Source organism: Patiria miniata, unplaced genomic scaffold, assembly GCF_015706575.1.
Source record: "Patiria miniata isolate m_02_andy unplaced genomic scaffold, ASM1570657v1 HiC_scaffold_9, whole genome shotgun sequence".
In the NCBI taxonomy this organism is placed as follows: domain Eukaryota; kingdom Metazoa; phylum Echinodermata; class Asteroidea; order Valvatida; family Asterinidae; genus Patiria; species Patiria miniata.
The window spans coordinates 22631366-22649524 of record NW_024037076.1 but is presented as its reverse complement, the minus strand read 5'-3'; the positions used below and the strand labels follow the sequence as shown (position 1 = coordinate 22649524).

The window sequence follows — 18159 nt, the reverse complement described above, 5'->3', positions numbered from 1 at the left end:
TGATTCTGAATTGTGCAACTGTGTTGCACCCAGTATCTAAGTGATTCAGTTAATATGTTACTCTTCATTAAATTAAGTGCTAACACGAAATTTTGCGTTGACATGTTGTGTTCACACAAGCTCCACTCTTAACTTTGTCAATACACAGTCATACTTTCCATGTGAGGATAATGAATTTAGTCTTTCAGTCGATGTTTTAGAGCCTCGACAAAAGTTAATACAAAATTGAGGGGTCTTGACATTTATTTCGGTCGTCAAAATGTCAATGTGTCATACTTCATCTGTATATGTCACACTTGTCAATAAATTAAAGGGCTGCTTTGGATGATATAAATTAATTTAACTCCTTTTCTTCATGGAGATAAATGAGTCTCCACCCTGACCATGATCATTTTTGGAATTTAATCAAGAGAATGTTCAATCAACTGTACATAGAATTGTACAAGTCCTGCATTCACTTTTTGTAAAGCGCCCGTTCCATTCACGTGGATAAGACCTACTGTAAGGCACTGTGTGAGACTAATACAAGTCTACGAAGTTGAGCTGATGGCCATTGGACTTTTCCCCATTAATCAACGGAAATGTAATATATGCATCAAATTGGCGTTATCACCAATATCATGAATGTGTTCGTTACAACTTAACTAGGCCTATATCTTTGTTGACTCAAACGTGACGTAACTAAGTGAGGTACAGAAGGGGGGCACTCAATGGTTTTTTTTCTGAAGGGGGGGGGGGGGGGAAGGGCACAAGAGGGAGGGGCACAATCCTCTAGTTAGGAGGGGGAGCCCAATGTAACCCTTCCCTATTAATGCAAAGAAATAAAGAGGGATATATACCAAAAGGTAATATATCTGCAATTTTACATAAAAGAGCAGAACACAAGTTTTAATTTCTCCCCGGTTTCTAAAAATTTAAATAAAAAATTAAAAACCCTCCAGAATGAGCATACTTTTTTTTTATCATCAGAATCTGAATGCCGGAATTTATTTTCTTTAATGCCGTCATTTAAAAGATATTTACGTCTAAAAACTAAAAATGCTGATATGGTTGATCACATAAAGAATTTGAAAGGTGCTGAGTTACTTATGCTTTCTGAAATTATGATTACCAGGACGTAGAATTTGATAAGACACTCAATTAATTGTCAACATGAAGAGCGACATTGTGTCCATACATGTAATGTGAACTTGACAACGGTGTATAACAAGTTGATGACAATCTCAAGAACATGTCAACAAAAAAAAAAACCAAAAAAAACATTCTCTTAAATGAAAGTTGTTTTTTTTAAGTAAGATCCTGTCCTTCGACAAGTCAGTATAGATTGCTTTGTCTTTCTTGATGACAATTAATGGTGTTTGTGCATGTAGGTTTCTAGGAAATTCAATAATTTCATATGGATATCCCTTCTATTTGTTATTCAGATATACGCCTTGATGCCCTCAGAAATATAATTAAACGGAATACATCCTACTCCTTACCAAACATATACAAACAACGATTCAACCTGTTAAATGTTGTAGATTAACAATGCCCAATACTCTGTAATGAAGATGCTACTTATCAGAAAGTACTGAAAATTATTAAAATATGATTGCACTTGGTTAAACATGTTTCATGTGCTAACAATCATCATAAAATTACACTACATATGGTTAATTAAACTAAGTAAACATCTATAGGTGTGAACTTGGTCATATAGCTCATAGGATAAACTAGTTTAAATACACAAACAAATCTGTCTTAAATGTGGTTAGAATGTTTGGCCTGACTAAAATCAAATTTGAATACATGTACTCAACGGACATCATTTGTGTGGTATGTGCTGATGCATAAATCTACATGTTTATACATAATTTAAAAACAAATGACTTGAAATGTTTCTCTTAGTTATGATATATGGAGTGGGTATTATTGATCTCTGGAAAAAAGTGACAGATTTGTTTCCCATATACATGTACATGCATCAAACAAAATGTATGCATCGAACAAAATGCAAATGCACCTAGTTAATGTTCAAGTGACAGACATATTTTAAAGCGATATCGTTGTTGAGTGATACTTTTACAAGGTAAATTATTTAAGTAAACTCAGAAATAGTTTTACATTCATCATTCAGTAATTCTAGACATATATTCTTAATATGAACTAGGTGGACTATACACAATGGGATCTCATATTGTAAAGGGTGTCAACATTTATTTTGTTTATTGTACTTTATTCCCATTTCTCTTTGAAAAATCTCACCTCATCTTTTCTATTAAACCATTTCTATATTGCTTTTCCTCAAGATCCAAATTTATGTAGATTTAGCCCCCTCCAAACAACAAAGCAGTTTATAAGTTGTTGATTCACATGTACATGCATTTCATTGCAGACCATATAAACATCCACAAAACTATCCTATAAAAACTTGGCGTTTTTGTGTTATTTCTGTATTATGCGTGCGAGAATGACTTTTGGGGTCCACTTTTGCGGCCTAAAAAAGTTGAGCTGTTTTGATGCTAGTTGTGATTTCATCCATAAAAAGAGTTCGCCTTGTGCGGACGTGTAAGAAACCACATTTTGTGCATTGGTGATTGGTCATTGCTGTTCGCAAGCATGGTGCTGTATATGTACGTTATAACAGACACATGCACAAAGTGTACATTGAATGACAGGAAAAAAATATTCGTTATGTGAATGTAAACAACCAGGTTTTTTAGGTAAGACATTAGGTTGGTTTCCTTTCAACCAGATGTTTAAAATAGGATAAGTAAACAATCCAAAACATGAAATTTTTGGGGATCTCAGGACCTAGTGCCCCTTTAATATCAAACAATACCATTCCCTTTCTGTCATTATGTACTTGTCTTTTCATGCAACAATAAAGAACAATAACAGGAGGTTAAAGCATACCACGTCCTGGTTGAAACTATGATTCTGATTCAGGTTGAATACATATGAAAAAACAACAACCTAGAACCATGAATAATATACATGGCAGCAATTTTGTTGCATGCAGTTATAACACTTACCCCCTGTAAATTCTAACCATTTATTTTTCGCTTGCTATGTACATGTGTTTTCTTTCATAAATTATACAATATATACAAAAATTACAACATACATGTATATTTTGGAATTTTTGGAATGCCTTGCCATATTTAGGGCTATACTCTGTTAGAATGCTTTATCAATATACATCATTAAAAGAACAAAACTAAATAGATAGAGGATAAAATCTTAATTGGAATTAATTTGTGCATATTGTTTATCATTTTGAGCATAAAGCAAGCATGACATGCTTAAAAGATCAAAATAAACAAACTATGGGCTCCGTGCACAAGTACCCCCTCAACGGTAAGAAAGGGAGAGTTGGGGGAGACCACTTGGAGAGACATTCAAACGCATTGCCAACGATTCCTTGACGCTCAAGCGACGATGCCATAGGATTGCGCACATTCAGAATAAATTAGGCATGTGTACTTTGCTTTATATGCATGCGAACCAGTACGCGCATCAGTGAGTCCTTGTTTGCACAGGAGCCCATAGGGAGAAAAACCAACAGAAAGAGTTAGAATGCAGCTTGGATGAAACAGTGAATACATATTGTGTGTGAATCGTACAGAGTTTAAAACCTACGTAAACATTCAATGGTCCTTCTATAAACATATTGATACATTAGAAAAACCAAGTAATATTGTGTTCAGTAAGGCTACCACGTTGCTCCTTCTATTAGGGTGCCAGGCATCATCTTGCCTTGAAAAAAAATGCTTTTCCTATCTAAGAAATTTAGGCTCTCTTAAAATATGAGCACTTTCTGTTGACCTCCATCAATAAATGATGAAGCTGTCTAATATATGGAGGGTTGATGATGCTGCTGCTATGCCTTCTATGATGAGATTGTATTATTTATCATCTGTGACCAGAATGATGTTTCTGTTGCTCCTTCAGCAGCCTTGCAATTTCCTGACCAAGGGTCTCAATATTTTCCTTTAATAAACATACAAACATGAATAAGATGTTTGTTTGACATTAACTTTAAAATTAATGGATCAAACCTCAACCACAATCAACTCTGAAAAGTACTGAATATTCTTACCTTCAAAGTGATGTTTTTCAGCAGAGTATCTTCAAGCACAGCTTGGAGTTTGCGATTGATCTCCAGCGAAAGATCAAGGGTCATGCTAGGATCAGTTGATTGAGAGCGGTAGAGAGAAGACATGATACCACCTTGCTTTGACATCTGTGCCTGTATGGAGGGGGAATAATAAATTAATTAAGACAGAGTTGATGATGAGACAAAATAATCGAAATATCAATGTATCAAAACGTTGAAAAATTAGAGTAAGACAATCTCATATAGTAGCGGATCCAGGGGGGGGGGGCGCAGTTGGTACACGCCCCACCACCTGATTTTTTTTTAGGAGGTACATGTACGTCTTGTCTTTGTTTCCTGTTTCTTCTGCTGCCAGCTAGTTATTTAATCACTTCAAAGACAAATATTCACCCACATGAGCAAATATATGCCCTGCTCCTATGTTGAGTTTCGCCTCATTTTGATGCCCCCCCCCCCCTTCTGTTAATGATTGATCCACCCCTGTGTTGTGATAAAACAAGAAATCTGCTAGCAGCTAGATTTCTGTTAATGCGCTTTCCGTGGAAACCACTGACAACACTTCTATTTCCCCTGGAAAAGTTCATCACATATTACTTCCCAGCTAATGCCAATACCCATTTACAGTTGACTCTCGTTAGTACAAACACTTTTAAAACAAATTCTGGTTATAAAAAACACAAAGCCTTGGTCCCAAATGTGCATTTATGTGCACAATGAATGGGACTGTTGCTCCTCTTAATACAAAATTCTGATATAACCAACAATTTGGCTAGGTCCGAATGAGTTTGTATTAACAAGAGCCGACTGTATACTCCAGGGTGGAGAGAGGCAAGTGTGGGTGAAGTAGCTTGTCCAAGGACACAATGTATGGCCAGCAGCTGGATTTGAACCCCTGGCCCACTGACCATAAGTCACAAACCCTAACCAATGGGCCACATCTCCTCTTTGAAAGAAAGTTTACGTAAAATGAAGACAAATTTTAAACCAATAGAAAATAATAATTCTAATTTCACTCAGTGCAAATGAGGTGTTTATCATTCAAAGCAACTAATACAAAATGATCTACAGAATGTACTTGGTATCAACAAAACAAAACGCAATTCAAAATAACGATTTCCTTCTTAAAAAAATCAAGGACAGCAAGCAACACACAAAAAAAAATCACAGCAATAGCTACAGTTGAGACATGTAATTCACTAGGTCTATTTTGCAATCCCTTTGAAATAATTTAGCGACATCAGGAGTAACTTTTCATGGTTAAATTTGATCAGCTATATGGCATGCATATAACTATAAAAAGATTTGGCAGTTTATGGCAGTTCAAATAATTTTTTTTTTACAAATGTAGAAAACACTTTTAGCATGCAGTTTAAAGAATAAGAACTTGCCCAAATGAAAGTAAAATCGCAAAATTCAAATACTTTTCGGGATGAAGAAAAAGCCAGTGAAGGACATTTTTTTTTCAAAGCAACACCAAAACTGTGCTTTTCATGCTGTTAGCTTGCATGCTCTGCAGACTACAAACATGAGCAAAGCTGATGACAAGACGGCCGTGAAAAGCAAGAGGTCCATTCAGTGATGTGGGAATTCTTACCATAGTGCTTCGTAAGCCGGATGGGGACTGAAAACAATGGAAGCATGATAGCAAAGGAAAACAAAGCAGCAATTTATTGGGGGAAAAGTGACAGAAAAACAAGATGCAATTGTGAACTGGGTTATTCTCAGGGCAGGAAAACTCTTTGAAGAATCTGGCAGTTGTGTCAGATTACTGTTGCTGGAGAAAAGCATACAGGCATGAGGTTTTCAGAACGGATCAAACAAAATAAGAAACAAGTATAAAACCAAAGAGTATTGACATAATTGTGAAAACATCTTACACAGTTACAGAGAAGTATGTATTTTATTTACTACATTTAATTTGGTTACAAATTGTGAGTGGATAAATTTAGGGTCATGGCAGTGGTTTAGTATGAATCAGAAGAAGAGAGGACAAAACATAATTGGGTGAAAATTTAGAAGGGGGGGGGGGCATAGTCAAGTTATTATGGTAGCTGCTAAAGCTACACCCTAAAGACCTGTGTGCTGCTGCAGCTGGCCATAGGCAAGTAATTATGGTAGCTGCTGGATCTACATCCTATAGACCTGTGTGCTGCTGCTGGTCATAGCCAAGTAATTATGGTAGCTGCTGAATCTACATCCTATAGACCTGTGTGCTGCTGCTGGACATAGCCAAGTAATTATGGTAGCTGCTGAATCTACATCCTATAGACCTGTGTGCTGCTGCTGGTCATAGCCAAGTAATTATGGTAGCTGCTGAATCTACATCCTATAGACCTGTGTGCTGCTGCTGGTCATAGCCAAGTAATTATGGTAGCTGCTGACTCTACATCCTATAGACCTGTGTGCTGCTGCTGGTCATAGCCAAGTAATTAAGACATGGTCCTATACCTACCTTATTGACATCACTAGATACTGGTACCAGGGCTCCAGCTTCGTCTCTCATTATATACTGCTGAATAATCCTGAGAAGATAACACAACAAAACCTTATAAATTATCTACACACTGTTATGTTGCTTTGGAAATTCATCTCCTTTTTTCTACTTAAAAATAGTAGCTGGATGAGAAATGATGACAATTTTTATAACACCTCACCCACAGATTCTGTGTCTTGATTGGCCGAGAGCGAGTCACATGCTACTTTCTAATTTTGCTATCTTTCTGTGCACGGCCAAAAGTACTATGCGCATAGCAACCAAAATACTACACCATTAGCAACCAAAGTACTATTTCCACGGCGCGGTATTTGTGTGCAAATGCATGCTGGTGTGCGCGTTGCGCGTTGTGCGTAGCGCGTATTATTCCAAAGAGAGCGCGCCGCAGACTTGGGTTCAAACATTTTGTGAAGGGTTAGTTTTTAAGAGAGAAATACATTTTCCACCAATTTTGTATTGAAATTGAAGTTTATTTCAACTGTGTTCAGATTTAAATCATGTAAAATATTAAAATCAAGCAGAATCTGTGGGTGAAGTGTTATAAAACAAATATTGAATGCTTTATCTCGTGGTAAAGTAAAACTAGCCTCCCTCGGTGATCCATGGACCATTCTATTTTCCCTCGGCTTCGCCTCGGGAAAATAGAATGGTCCATGGATCACCTCGGGAGCCTAGTTTTACTACACCACTCGAAGCATTCAATATTTGTATAACGTCATCATTCAAATAGACAGATGACAAAGCACACATTTCAGTTATGGACAGCGGAAAACAATCAACACTCATTCCCCAAACTCAACTCAAGCAAACCACAAGGATTTCATGCTGCCATTCTCATAAATATAAAATCGTTGCTTATGAAAATTCTCAAAAGAGGAAGTTTATCTGCCAACAGTTTTAACTATCTCTTATATTAGAACTGACAGTTAAACACACTGAAGAATGTAAATAAAACTTACTTGGATTTCTTTTTGAGTTCTTCTACCAGGTGGGAAATGTGTTCTTGCATGAATTCCATCTTTTCATTTTTCCGTTGATGAGCTTTCTGTAATCGCACAATGCGGTCAACTAACATTCCTTTGTCGACTCCAGGATAGTCGTTGCCTGTAGCGATTGCAACCGTGTGATCCTGTAGTGAAATATACATATATATCTCATCATAAAATGTACAAGTTAATGTTTTTCTTTCTGACATGCCAAATAATAAGTAAAAATATTGTGATTGACTCTGAAATAAAAACAGACCTCAACTTTAAAAGTTGAAAACAAAAACGAACAATTTCTCTATTATGTGCATAAATGACATTGAATTGAATGAGTTGAAGCTTGTTCAAGTGGCAGTCACTTATCTTGCCCTATTCATGCACATGTCGGATAGCTTGAACAGCGCCTCCGGCCCTCGGTTGTTCATGCTCAAGACCCGATAGACTTACATGAGGTGCAGGATGTTCCTCCGGTTTGGATGATGCTGATGTGCTGACGGAGACTGATGAACCACTTGAATTGACAGCACTAGGAGTTGAGCCCGGAAGTGTATCCAATGATCCTGAACTACTGGTGCGTGAACCAACACTGATAGTATCACGGGATGGATTCTCAGACGAATCAATGGATTCTAAACGCTTGTGTGCCTGCTGTAACTGTCTTGTCAAATCCTGTCAAATCCAAAAAAGAAGATAATATTGCTATTTTCAATCTCAAAAGGGAACTTTTCACTACAATTTCAGGACTGAAAATCAGTTTTTGTTTTTACATTAGTGACCACATTATGCAGAAAAAAAGGAGTCAAAAATTATTATGACAAAACAACCCTAACATATTTCAGAACATTATTTATACATTGATACCTGTATGGGTCTTGTTCAATATTCAATACAGAGACCATTTTCATGAACCACTTTTGTGTTTGTTACAAAAGTAGACTTAAATTTAAAGCTGTTCTAGACTTATATCATTGAATTTGACATTCATCCGTCAGCATGATTGTTCTCATTACTACTTGATATTAGATAAACCTTATCGTCTTCAAGACCTCCTGGTACCTTTGTATTTGCAGCATGTTTCCTTTTCAGAGTCTTATTATCATCCCTGGCTTCATCCAGCTGGATAGACAGTTGTTCTAAAGCACGACTCTTCTCATTGAGTTTGCTTGTGAGCAGTGATGACTCACGCTCACGAAACTGATGCTCCTGCTTCAACTCAGAGCTCTGTCCAAGAAAAGGTTTTATACTTAGCAAAATAGATTATGATGTTTTTATTTATACCACATACACCTAAGATCTTCATTATCAATATTCCATGCAATAGACTTAATGTAATGTTAACTGCAATTACTGCAAGCATAATATATACAGAAAAATGGTTCCAACATTTTAATGGCTACACGTCTCGATCATTTGTAATGCACACAGTGGACATTTGGGATCTTATGAAAGTTAAAAACCACATTCAAACCAAAATTAAAGTTTGCTTGGTTTGTTTAGATTTTAGGAATCAATGATCATTAACTTACCAACTGATTGTAGCTGGTCTGCAACTCATCAAGATCTTTCTGAAGTTTTAGAGCGGCAGATTCTAGCTGACTTGCCTATAAAAAAATAGAGACGTTAACTCATAAAAACATTTAACTTTGTATGCTTTCAGACAAAAAAATGAATGGTGTGTATCATGCATTCAGTTGATACCTGATTCCATGACATTTAAATTTTGGAATTTGATTGAATTGATCCTTAATTCAATGGGATAAACCAATGAATTACCTTTGACCTCAAGGCGGTATTCTCAGAGCTCAGTGACGTGTTCTTACTCGTTATCTTCTCAGTAAACTGCAATAGCTCGCCCTCTTTCTGTCTTCTTGTCTCTAGCTCCATCTCCAAGTCTGACTGGTCATTTTTCTGACCAGAAACTTCTGATCGTAGCTGTTGCTCTGTCTGCTTCAAGCTTAATGATAAATGGGAGACTTCAATTCATATCATTGCAAAGTGCATGTGTCATTTGACTGTATGTAGACTAATCATCAATGGACCATGCATGTAGCACAATACCATTTAGTCAAACTGCATGTTTTTGGTTACCACTGATCATGGCTTTTTAAGAAATAATGACCAAAAATTAAAAGATAAAGTAATTAACTTTGTGTTGAATATGTAAAGAGAGACTTGTCATCAGAAAAATTACAACTACTAACCTGTCAAGTTCTTGTGCCAACGTCTTCTTTTCCTCAAGCTGTTTGTTAAGTCGCCGGTTTTCTTCTTTTTGAGAATTGAGAAGTTCTTTGAATTTAGCTAGAAGTTCCTCATTTTGGAGTCTTTCAGTTTCCAAACACTTGTTCTGTTAAAATTTATGAATCAAATACAAAACTCTTTAAACATCAATAAAGTGGAGTTCCTGATCTAATTTGAGTAAATTTAGATTTGTGTGTGAAAACATTAAAATATTCAAACAAAAAAATTGACAAATTTGGAGTGCATTAACAGATTCAGTTACATCCACTTCAAACTCTCAAATACAAATCAAGTCAGTATCATGTGTAATAGTTTTTACAACAGTTTATCAAATTTCTGCTGGCTTCCTTAATAGATTTAACAAAATGAATTGAGTTGCATTAAAGCAATGTGGCACCTTGACTTTGAATGAGTCGAGTTCAGCTACGTTATCAGCAAGATTCTTCTTAAGTGACTCAAGTTCTCGGAGTCTAGCCTGATGAACTTCCAAGTGGTCTTTCTGCTCTTGTAATTTCTGTTCCAGCTCACTGTGTTTCACCTTCAGCTGCTTGTCAAGACTGTTGGATTTCACTTCTTCAGAGGTCTGAAAATCACAAGTCAATAGACAACTTAAAAAATTAGGAAGTATCGTTGCAAAAGTCTTGTTTTTTGGTAGACAAGGACGTAATGACTAAGCGATCTCTGGATGTAACATACACACACAGGTTGGTTAATGCTGTAATTCAAGGTTTTTTATTGTTCCTCTTCCCTTTTCCTGTTTATAACTCTAACTTTTTTTGCAACAGCTCTCATTGGTTTTGTACACGTTTTCTAATCAAGATCGTCCTCGATTTGGTTCCTGTCCTCAATTCATCGATGATGTCGCACGTGTGTCCTCGATTTACACCATAAACCTACTCAAACAAACGTGTATCGATCTCCCACAGTGGATGTCCTTTTGTCCCTCTTGCAATTAAACTTTTTAGGAAAACTCCCATATGTTTTGTACATGACAAAAAAACAACAAACAATTTGACTCTTGTCCTCAATTACACAAGGATGATTCACATAAGTGTTCTCGATTTACACCATAAGCAAACCCATGCACACATCTTGTCAATTCTTAAGCACAAACCTATTTGATCTAATGGTACCTGATAAGTCTTGATCATCTCCTGACAGTTTTTCCTGATTTGTTCTGTCTCTTCTTTGGCCTCCGTTAGTCTTTGTTCTGTCTTGGCTAGCTTCACTTTGGTCTCCTGTTAAAAAATTTCAATAAAAGAATTCAAGTGTATGAACCAAGGTGAATCAGTTACTTTTCTTGCTGCTCTGTGTTTGCTAGCAGGCTAGTTATGTGAAATATTGGCTGCCTCCAAGTCAAATGAGACAACAAAAAGCAGAACTCTCAGCGTAGCGCCAGCAAACATTTTATAGTGTCATCTTTTTCTCACCTTGTGTGCATCTAGTTCTGTCTTGAGCTTATTCTGGGCCCATTTGACTTTGATTCCTTGTGAGCTGACTTCCTCCTTCAGTTGATCAACTTCTTTCTGCAAATATGAAGCTTCGGTCTCCTGTTGAAGAAAATATACAGTACAAGTGAGGAAAAAACAAATCCCTAATTATTTTAACCCTGTTTTACATTGTACATGTATGGGCTCTATGCGACAACAAGACTGGGTGCCTTTTTACCACTTTTGAGAGTTCCATGGATGGGACACTCCGTGCGTACATACTGGTTTGCGCACGTATAGAGCGAAGTACGCACAACTTATTTTATATTTTAAATGTGAACAAAGCCATAGCGTCATTGCATGAGCATCAGGCATCGTCAGTTATGCATTTGAATGTCTTTCCCGATGGTCTCCCCCAACTCTCCCTTTCTAGCCAGTGAGGGGGTACTTGTGCACGGAGCTCATACCATTGTATTTATTCCCTGAAGAAGCCATAAACTATACAGCGCTGGGTCGGCACAGTTTTTGGTAGTACAATGAGCAACAGGGTAGGGCTGTTTGGGCCAGTGCAAGGATTAATTGGTTAATTGGTGTAATGTACACATATACGCATGTTTTGATAAACAAGAGAAGGTGTAAGTTCAGCACAATGTACCTTAGACGCAGCAGTATTCTTTAACTTAGAGCGTTCTTTCTTTATATCATGTAACTGTGATTTGAGTGATTCCACTGTCTTCTCCAAAGTCTCACGTAGTTTCTTCTGATCTGAGACTTCTTTCTCACTCTTGGCATACTTCATGACTATAGCTTCCTTCTCTTTGATGGCTTCTTCATACATGGATTTTACCTGGTGGCAGAAGTGGGATATCACAATCAACAATCAAATCCTACAGTACAAAAATCAAGACAGACCCAGGGTATCCAGATTAATCCTAACTCTCCAGATATTCTTGCTAGGATGCAACCTCAAACCTGCAAAATCCTCCAACAGCCTCCCTGTAAAAGTTCATACAGCCTCAATCCTCCAAAACCACATGTTATATCTTGAATGGTGTCCTTGGCAGAGCCAGTGATATTCTGGAGCAGTGCGGATGATTTCAAGTATAATCTAGGCCTAAATTTATGCACAACTAAGCATAACCAACACAGGGTCATGCCAGAGACCTTGAAACAGTGCATCCTCCAAAATCAACCACACATTTTTGCCACATAGCCTCAATCCTGCAAAATCCTTCATTTTGCAAAGAGGATTTTGGGGGTTTTGGGAAGGTTACGGTTACACTGTTAGATGAGAGGTGAAGTAGTCTTAAGTGAGATGAGTCGGTGGTTGATTCCCTAATGTAATTATTGCGTACACTTACAAGAGACTTACATGCAGAAGTGCATTACCATTCTACAGTTTGTTAAACAAAATGCAGATGGCAAACAATCTGATATATACATGTAGACAGAGTTTCAACTACCAAAACACTGTGCAGCTAAGGAGCACGGATTTTGTGGGGGCACGTGCCAGTCGCCAGGGCCCCTTCCCCCCTTGGTTACGCCACTGGTACTTACCTGGTCTACCCTAAGGCTCATTTCCTGTTGGAGTTGTGTGATAGCTTTCTTGGCCGCAGAATCATGGGACTGCTGTCGTTCTTTAGCCGCCGCTATTTCCACTTTTTGTTGGTCAATTAGTAACTCAAGCTGTCATGAAAATAAAAACATTGTCAATTGTCATCTTGTCAACAGAGCAAATAGCTGGGACATTAGTGTACATGCATGTGTACATGTTCTTCATAAAAGCACAGGTCAATTCTTACAAAAGTCCTTCATATCATGCTAAAAGCTTTTTGTTGAGAGAAAAAAGTTAATATGCATGCTATGATGTTAAAAATGCAGTGGTGCATGTACCGCACACCATATGGCGAGGTAAATATCCACAGAACAGTACCTACATGCAACATCGTGATCCTGATTTATTACCTAGTTAGTAACAAATTTGTGATCATCCCGTGTACAGATTCTACCTGGTGGATGTAATGTTTATCAAGAAAAGAGAAAAGCATGCTCTCTTTGGACAATGCTGTTTGTATGTTAGGGGAAACGTTAAGCTACAATTGCCCAAACCTAAACTTCTAGTTATGGGTGTCAAATGCTACATGTATACAATTTCATCACATCTGTTGTATTTCTTAGTGACAATTCAGTCCCAAACAACTTACATTGTATCTTTACCAACAAATTTGGCCTTTGTAAGAAATATGGGTGACATTTTAATTACAACTTTTCCTTAATATTGATGATGTGTCCCGTCTGCATCACCTTACCTCTTTCACTCTCAATAGATGAACACTTTGAACTGATTCCGCTTGTTTGATATTCATCTGTAGTGCATCTTTCTCTTGTTCTAGATCACTGACTTGCTTTTGCTGACTGGACAATCGTTGTTGCATGCTACAATTGGAAACAAAACATCACAACATTCATATTCAGTGGTGGATTGTGTTTCCATATTGCCTGTTTATTTTTGTTTTTTTGTTAAGTGAGACTTTCTGAGAATACTTTGTCGCATGGCCAGTATTATAATGCACCTTCACATTTGATGAAATTTTGTGTCAGGGGTGATAAAAATTTCAAACCAGTCCAATGCGTTTAACATGTAAAAACTAGCAAGTATATATATTTAAAATAAAACTGATTGAAAAATTGATTCTATGCTAAAGTTTAGTTGATTGGAAAAATAGATAAAATGCCTAACCCTGCACCTCACTATCCAAGCCAAACTAAATGAACATGCACAGTCTGGCAATTTAAAATAATAAAACTACTTAAAAAAATCTAGCATATGTACTCATGGTATTCATAAATTCAGTCTGATATGCAAATTATTATTTATGGAGATATTCTGGCCAAAGTGATAGCATTAAATATGCAAAATTGTATGACACATAAAACAATGCTTTTGTAATATAGTACCCATATGGTTCATGACTAATGACAATTTGCAATTAAAATCATCATATGTGTTTGTTCGCAAACTGAATAAGCCAAATACATGGGGCAAATGTCACAGGCAGTGACAAAGGTTTTGTGATGCACAATGAGAAGGCTAATATTTTTTTTCCAACTACATGTACATATTTGTAAACATGCTTTACTTATTTGCAAAAAAAATGCATGAAATTACTGAAATTATACTCCTTTACTTTGGAACTGTTATACTTCTTAAAAGCAATGACCTTTTGATTTCTCCATGAAGGCTATCAACCTTTTGCTGTAATTCCTCAGATAGTAGTTTCATCATTTTAAACTGCGGAATATCTTCCAGAATGATTCCCTTCCTCAGCAAACCATTAATAGGATCACCTGCAGGAAATGGGAGGATGTGAGAAATATGAACAAATTACACAAAGACAGACTTATCTATTTATGTATATAGCCTGTTCAGTGCTTCACGTTATCCTACTACATGTAGCGTTCAATCTTAAAGTCAGAGAAATTATACAAATGTAGATAAATTTGAAATTACTTTCAAAATTGAGGACCTTAAAACTCCTTCGCAGAGAGAATAAAAAAACAGAAGGTCTTTGCTTGAATGCTAAGTACTTTGGAATTTTATATATTCCAGAAGAAATTACAATTTTAGAATTCGGAGGAAAAGTCTGAAAAACAAAGGTCCAGGAAAAATCCAAACCCAGAATGCTTTTAGTTGAAAGTACTAAAGGGACAAGTTGTTTGGTCGAACATTATTTTACCTTCAGTAAGTGTCTGTGGCACCGAGAAGTCATCCAATTCTGCATCCAATTCTGACAGCAAATCATCATCCTGATCCATGGCTGTTCTTGCTGATTGCACTGACGTACATTCAATTCTTGACAGTTTCTCTGAAGATAATTCAGATCTTTGAGTCTGTTTGGCTTCCTCTTTAGTTCTTGTCTTTGGTTTTTCTCGATTCTCAGCAATTTGCGGGGATTTCATTCCTGCACTAATTGCAAGTCTTGAATGTGATTCACTGGCTGTTTTCACAGGTATATTAAGTTGAGAATCATCACTTACATCTTTTGAAATTGACAACAAGAAAGCCTCTGGTGAACTATAATTTACACTTTTAGATGGATTGCAATTGAAGGAAGCTTTTAGGCTGGACGTCTTGGTTTCTGTGTCGGCACAACATGTTGCAGTTTCCTGTCCAGTTTCTACCAACTCAATCTTTTTGGGAGTTACTGATGCTTGATTTGGCTGTTCACCATCCATCAGTGTGTCTGAAGTTCTTGATTTATCAGACTCTGGGATTGCATTATGAGAAATATGATCACTTTTATCAGTCATATCTGATTGCACTATTTCGCTACGTGGTTCTTCAACAGTGTCTTGACATGATGTTTCACTAGGATGGTCACCATGGCAACTCATCCTGTGATTCGGAAAATCTTCCTTTATTTCATTGATGTTACCGTCTTCTTGCGACAAATCACTAAGCTGTTGTTCTTTGTCACTGTTTCCATTGCCACTTTCTTCTGTTTGTGTCAGGTCAATGTCATTTAATCGATGTATTCCATTGGTGCTGACATCTTCTTTAGATGAATCATTCAGATGTTGTCCCTGACTGTCTTCTATCTCCATGTCACCGGTTCCATCGTTCAGTGATTCCCTTTCTCTTTCATTCTCAATGACATCCTCTCCTTGTTCCTCCTTTACCTCTCCATCAACATGTTCTTCTGTTTGATGTCCCTCAGAGGAATATTTACCAAGTGATGTTGATTCCATGACTGAAGCTGTCTCTGAGTCTCCTCCACCTTCCATTACTACATGTAAATCAGCAGCAAAACATCCGGAAATGATCTGAAAAATATCCAATGTTTAAGCACACTACGTAATTCACAAGTAATACACAATGTAGACATGTAAAATATAGAATTAACTTAGAAAGCTAGAGAGAATAAAGCTTTGGTGAAAATCACACAGTTTGTTTTCTGGTTGTCATCGTCGTCTTTGACCCCTTAATTTCCCTCATAAATCAAAGCCCTGCCCTCTTTCCACAAAATTCAACCTGCTGATCTTCAAGAAGGTGTCATTGCCAATTGTTCAGATGTGTCAAGAAATATCAGAATGTCAATTTTGAGTGTCATTTGGTCAACTGTTTTGGTGAGGCTTTCCCTTCCTATATTAGCCCCACTAGTGTGGCCGTGATATTGCTGCGCTGTATCTCTGGCCACACGCCAGGTTCTCCAATACTACTACTAAGGAGTTTATTAAAAAAACTGGCACACCCGTTTTTGGCATTTTTTTCCCACATACCACAGTATATGGTTGTATTCTCATGATTTCTCATCTTTTGCCCTCCGGCATTGTCCGGGTAGATTAGGTAATCTGTCTTCAAATTTTCTGAGAAATTTAGCATCTTTCTGGAGTCCATATTTGCCGGAGTTTGACTAAACTCCTCAGTAGGTTGGGAAACCAGACGTGTGGCCTAACGTACAGCGCAGCAATACTGAGGCCACACAAGTGGGGCTATAATTCCTATATAAAATAGATAGTGGATATATTGCCGGAGGTAATGCCGGCAAGCTAACGTTTACTAAAGGTTTGCCGGCGGCAATCCATATCAACAGAGGGCCCTGTATAGCTGTACTCTCTAAGATAGAGTTGAATTACAAGATATATTAAACAACCACCAAAGGTTGTGAAGCACCCTTGGTCTAGTGGATAAGCAACGGATCTCATGAGCGGGAAGACCCGGGTTCGATCTCGATCCCCGCTGGCGACATTCCTAAGGTTTTTTTCCCCCATCCCCCAAAATAAGAACATTCTTCTTTCATTAATTTTACATGTCTGAAACATTTTATTGCAGGGTAGGCCTATTACATTTTCTTTTTAAGATTTGTGGCTCAGGAGGATTTTTTTTAATAAAGCCTTAAAGGGAAATAAAGTCCGAAATTGTAAAATGGTCTGATTCCCATCTTGTGAATACGAAGTTACAATGATAATGTTGGCACGGACATGACGAAGCGCAGCCAGACTAAAATCAGTCACCGGAAAAGTACCAAAAAAAAGTACGAAGTGGCTATCGTTACGGCAGTCGTTGTTTAGCGCCCTCCACGATACTTTTTTGATACGCACGCAGGTATATAATTATTTGTTTCCCCACGTTTTAGCGAGCAGTGCAACAGCTCAGTCGATAGAGGGTAGGATTTTGCACCGCGAGGTTGCGGGTTCGAATCTCAGTTTTGCACTCGAATTTTTTTCCTTTTTTAACCTGAGGCTTTGGATTTTTTTTAAAAGGGAAATAAAGTCCGAATTTTGTAACGTTCAAATTCACTTTTTTCCCTCTAATTTTATATTTTCTTGTCATGTTTTTATAAAAGTTGCAGTCTACCGTAACGATAGAAAATGGGAAATGCGTTACGGCTGCCGTAACAATAGCCACTGCGAAAAAAGTAACTGCGCATGTTCAGTGCATATCCGGCAAGCTAACGTTTACTAAAGGTATGCCGTCTCCGGCTAAATATCCACTGCCTAACTGCCTAACATGCCTAAGTAAATAGGAACGGGGTCTAAAACTAACTAGGCTAGGCAGGCCTAGAGAGCATGGTCATTATGGAGAGTGACAGTCATGACAGTGATGATCATCATGGAGGAGGAACTCCGGAAGGAATAGACACAGTTTTTTTGTGACGCAAAATTTAACAACATTCGGTTTTAGCAAATGGGAATCACGTTATAAAACTTATTGGAAAACATGCACACTTATAATACCCGAGCGGATTCTATATTTGGCAATATTTCTCACCTTTTATCCAACACAACAGTTTTGTTGACCGGCCACTTGTCCGATAGGATAGGATTCTCATTTACCGATGAACATCTGGCAACGATAAAATAGTCTGATTATAATGTTCACACCGCTATCCATTTTCATTAACAAAC

At 37.4% G+C, this 18159-nt stretch overlaps 1 protein-coding gene across 2 annotated transcripts; it reads right to left on the bottom strand.

Moving 5' to 3' along the window:
• Positions 1–952: 952 nt before the first annotated feature.
• LOC119719980 (coiled-coil domain-containing protein 186-like) lies at positions 953–18132 on the bottom strand. Of its 2 annotated transcripts, XM_038189468.1 has the most exons (19): positions 18023–18132; positions 14988–16074; positions 14472–14598; positions 13560–13686; positions 12808–12936; positions 11906–12097; positions 11251–11370; positions 10954–11058; positions 10218–10403; positions 9784–9926; positions 9356–9536; positions 9109–9183; positions 8639–8803; positions 8030–8251; positions 7556–7725; positions 6555–6624; positions 5697–5723; positions 4085–4234; positions 953–3975 (listed from the first exon to the last, which is right to left on the bottom strand). In XM_038189468.1, the coding sequence occupies exons 2-19, from the start codon at positions 16033–16035 to the stop codon at positions 3898–3900; spliced, it is 3315 nt and encodes a 1104-aa protein (XP_038045396.1). In that variant the 5' UTR covers positions 16036–16074; positions 18023–18132; the 3' UTR covers positions 953–3897. The 2 variants fall into 2 exon arrangements, with proteins under 2 accessions (XP_038045396.1, XP_038045397.1); XM_038189469.1 differs by lacking the exon at positions 5697–5723.
• Between the last annotated feature and the right edge of the window lie 27 nt (positions 18133–18159).

What these genes read in the sequence shown, in the direction of transcription:
- LOC119719980 (XM_038189468.1), bottom strand. Translation starts at nt 16,035, where the DNA reads ATGGAAGGTGGAGGAGACTCAGAGACAGCTTCAGTCATGGAATCAACA. An exon ending in TTGGCACAAGAACTTGACAG is followed by an intron (nt 9,537 to 9,783) that starts GTTAGTAGTTGT and finishes TTTATCATTAAG; the next exon opens with CTTGAAGCAGACAGAGCAAC. An exon ending in GAACTCAAAAAGAAATCCAA is followed by an intron (nt 6,625 to 7,555) that starts GTAAGTTTTATT and finishes TTATCTTCTCAG; the next exon opens with GATTATTCAGCAGTATATAA.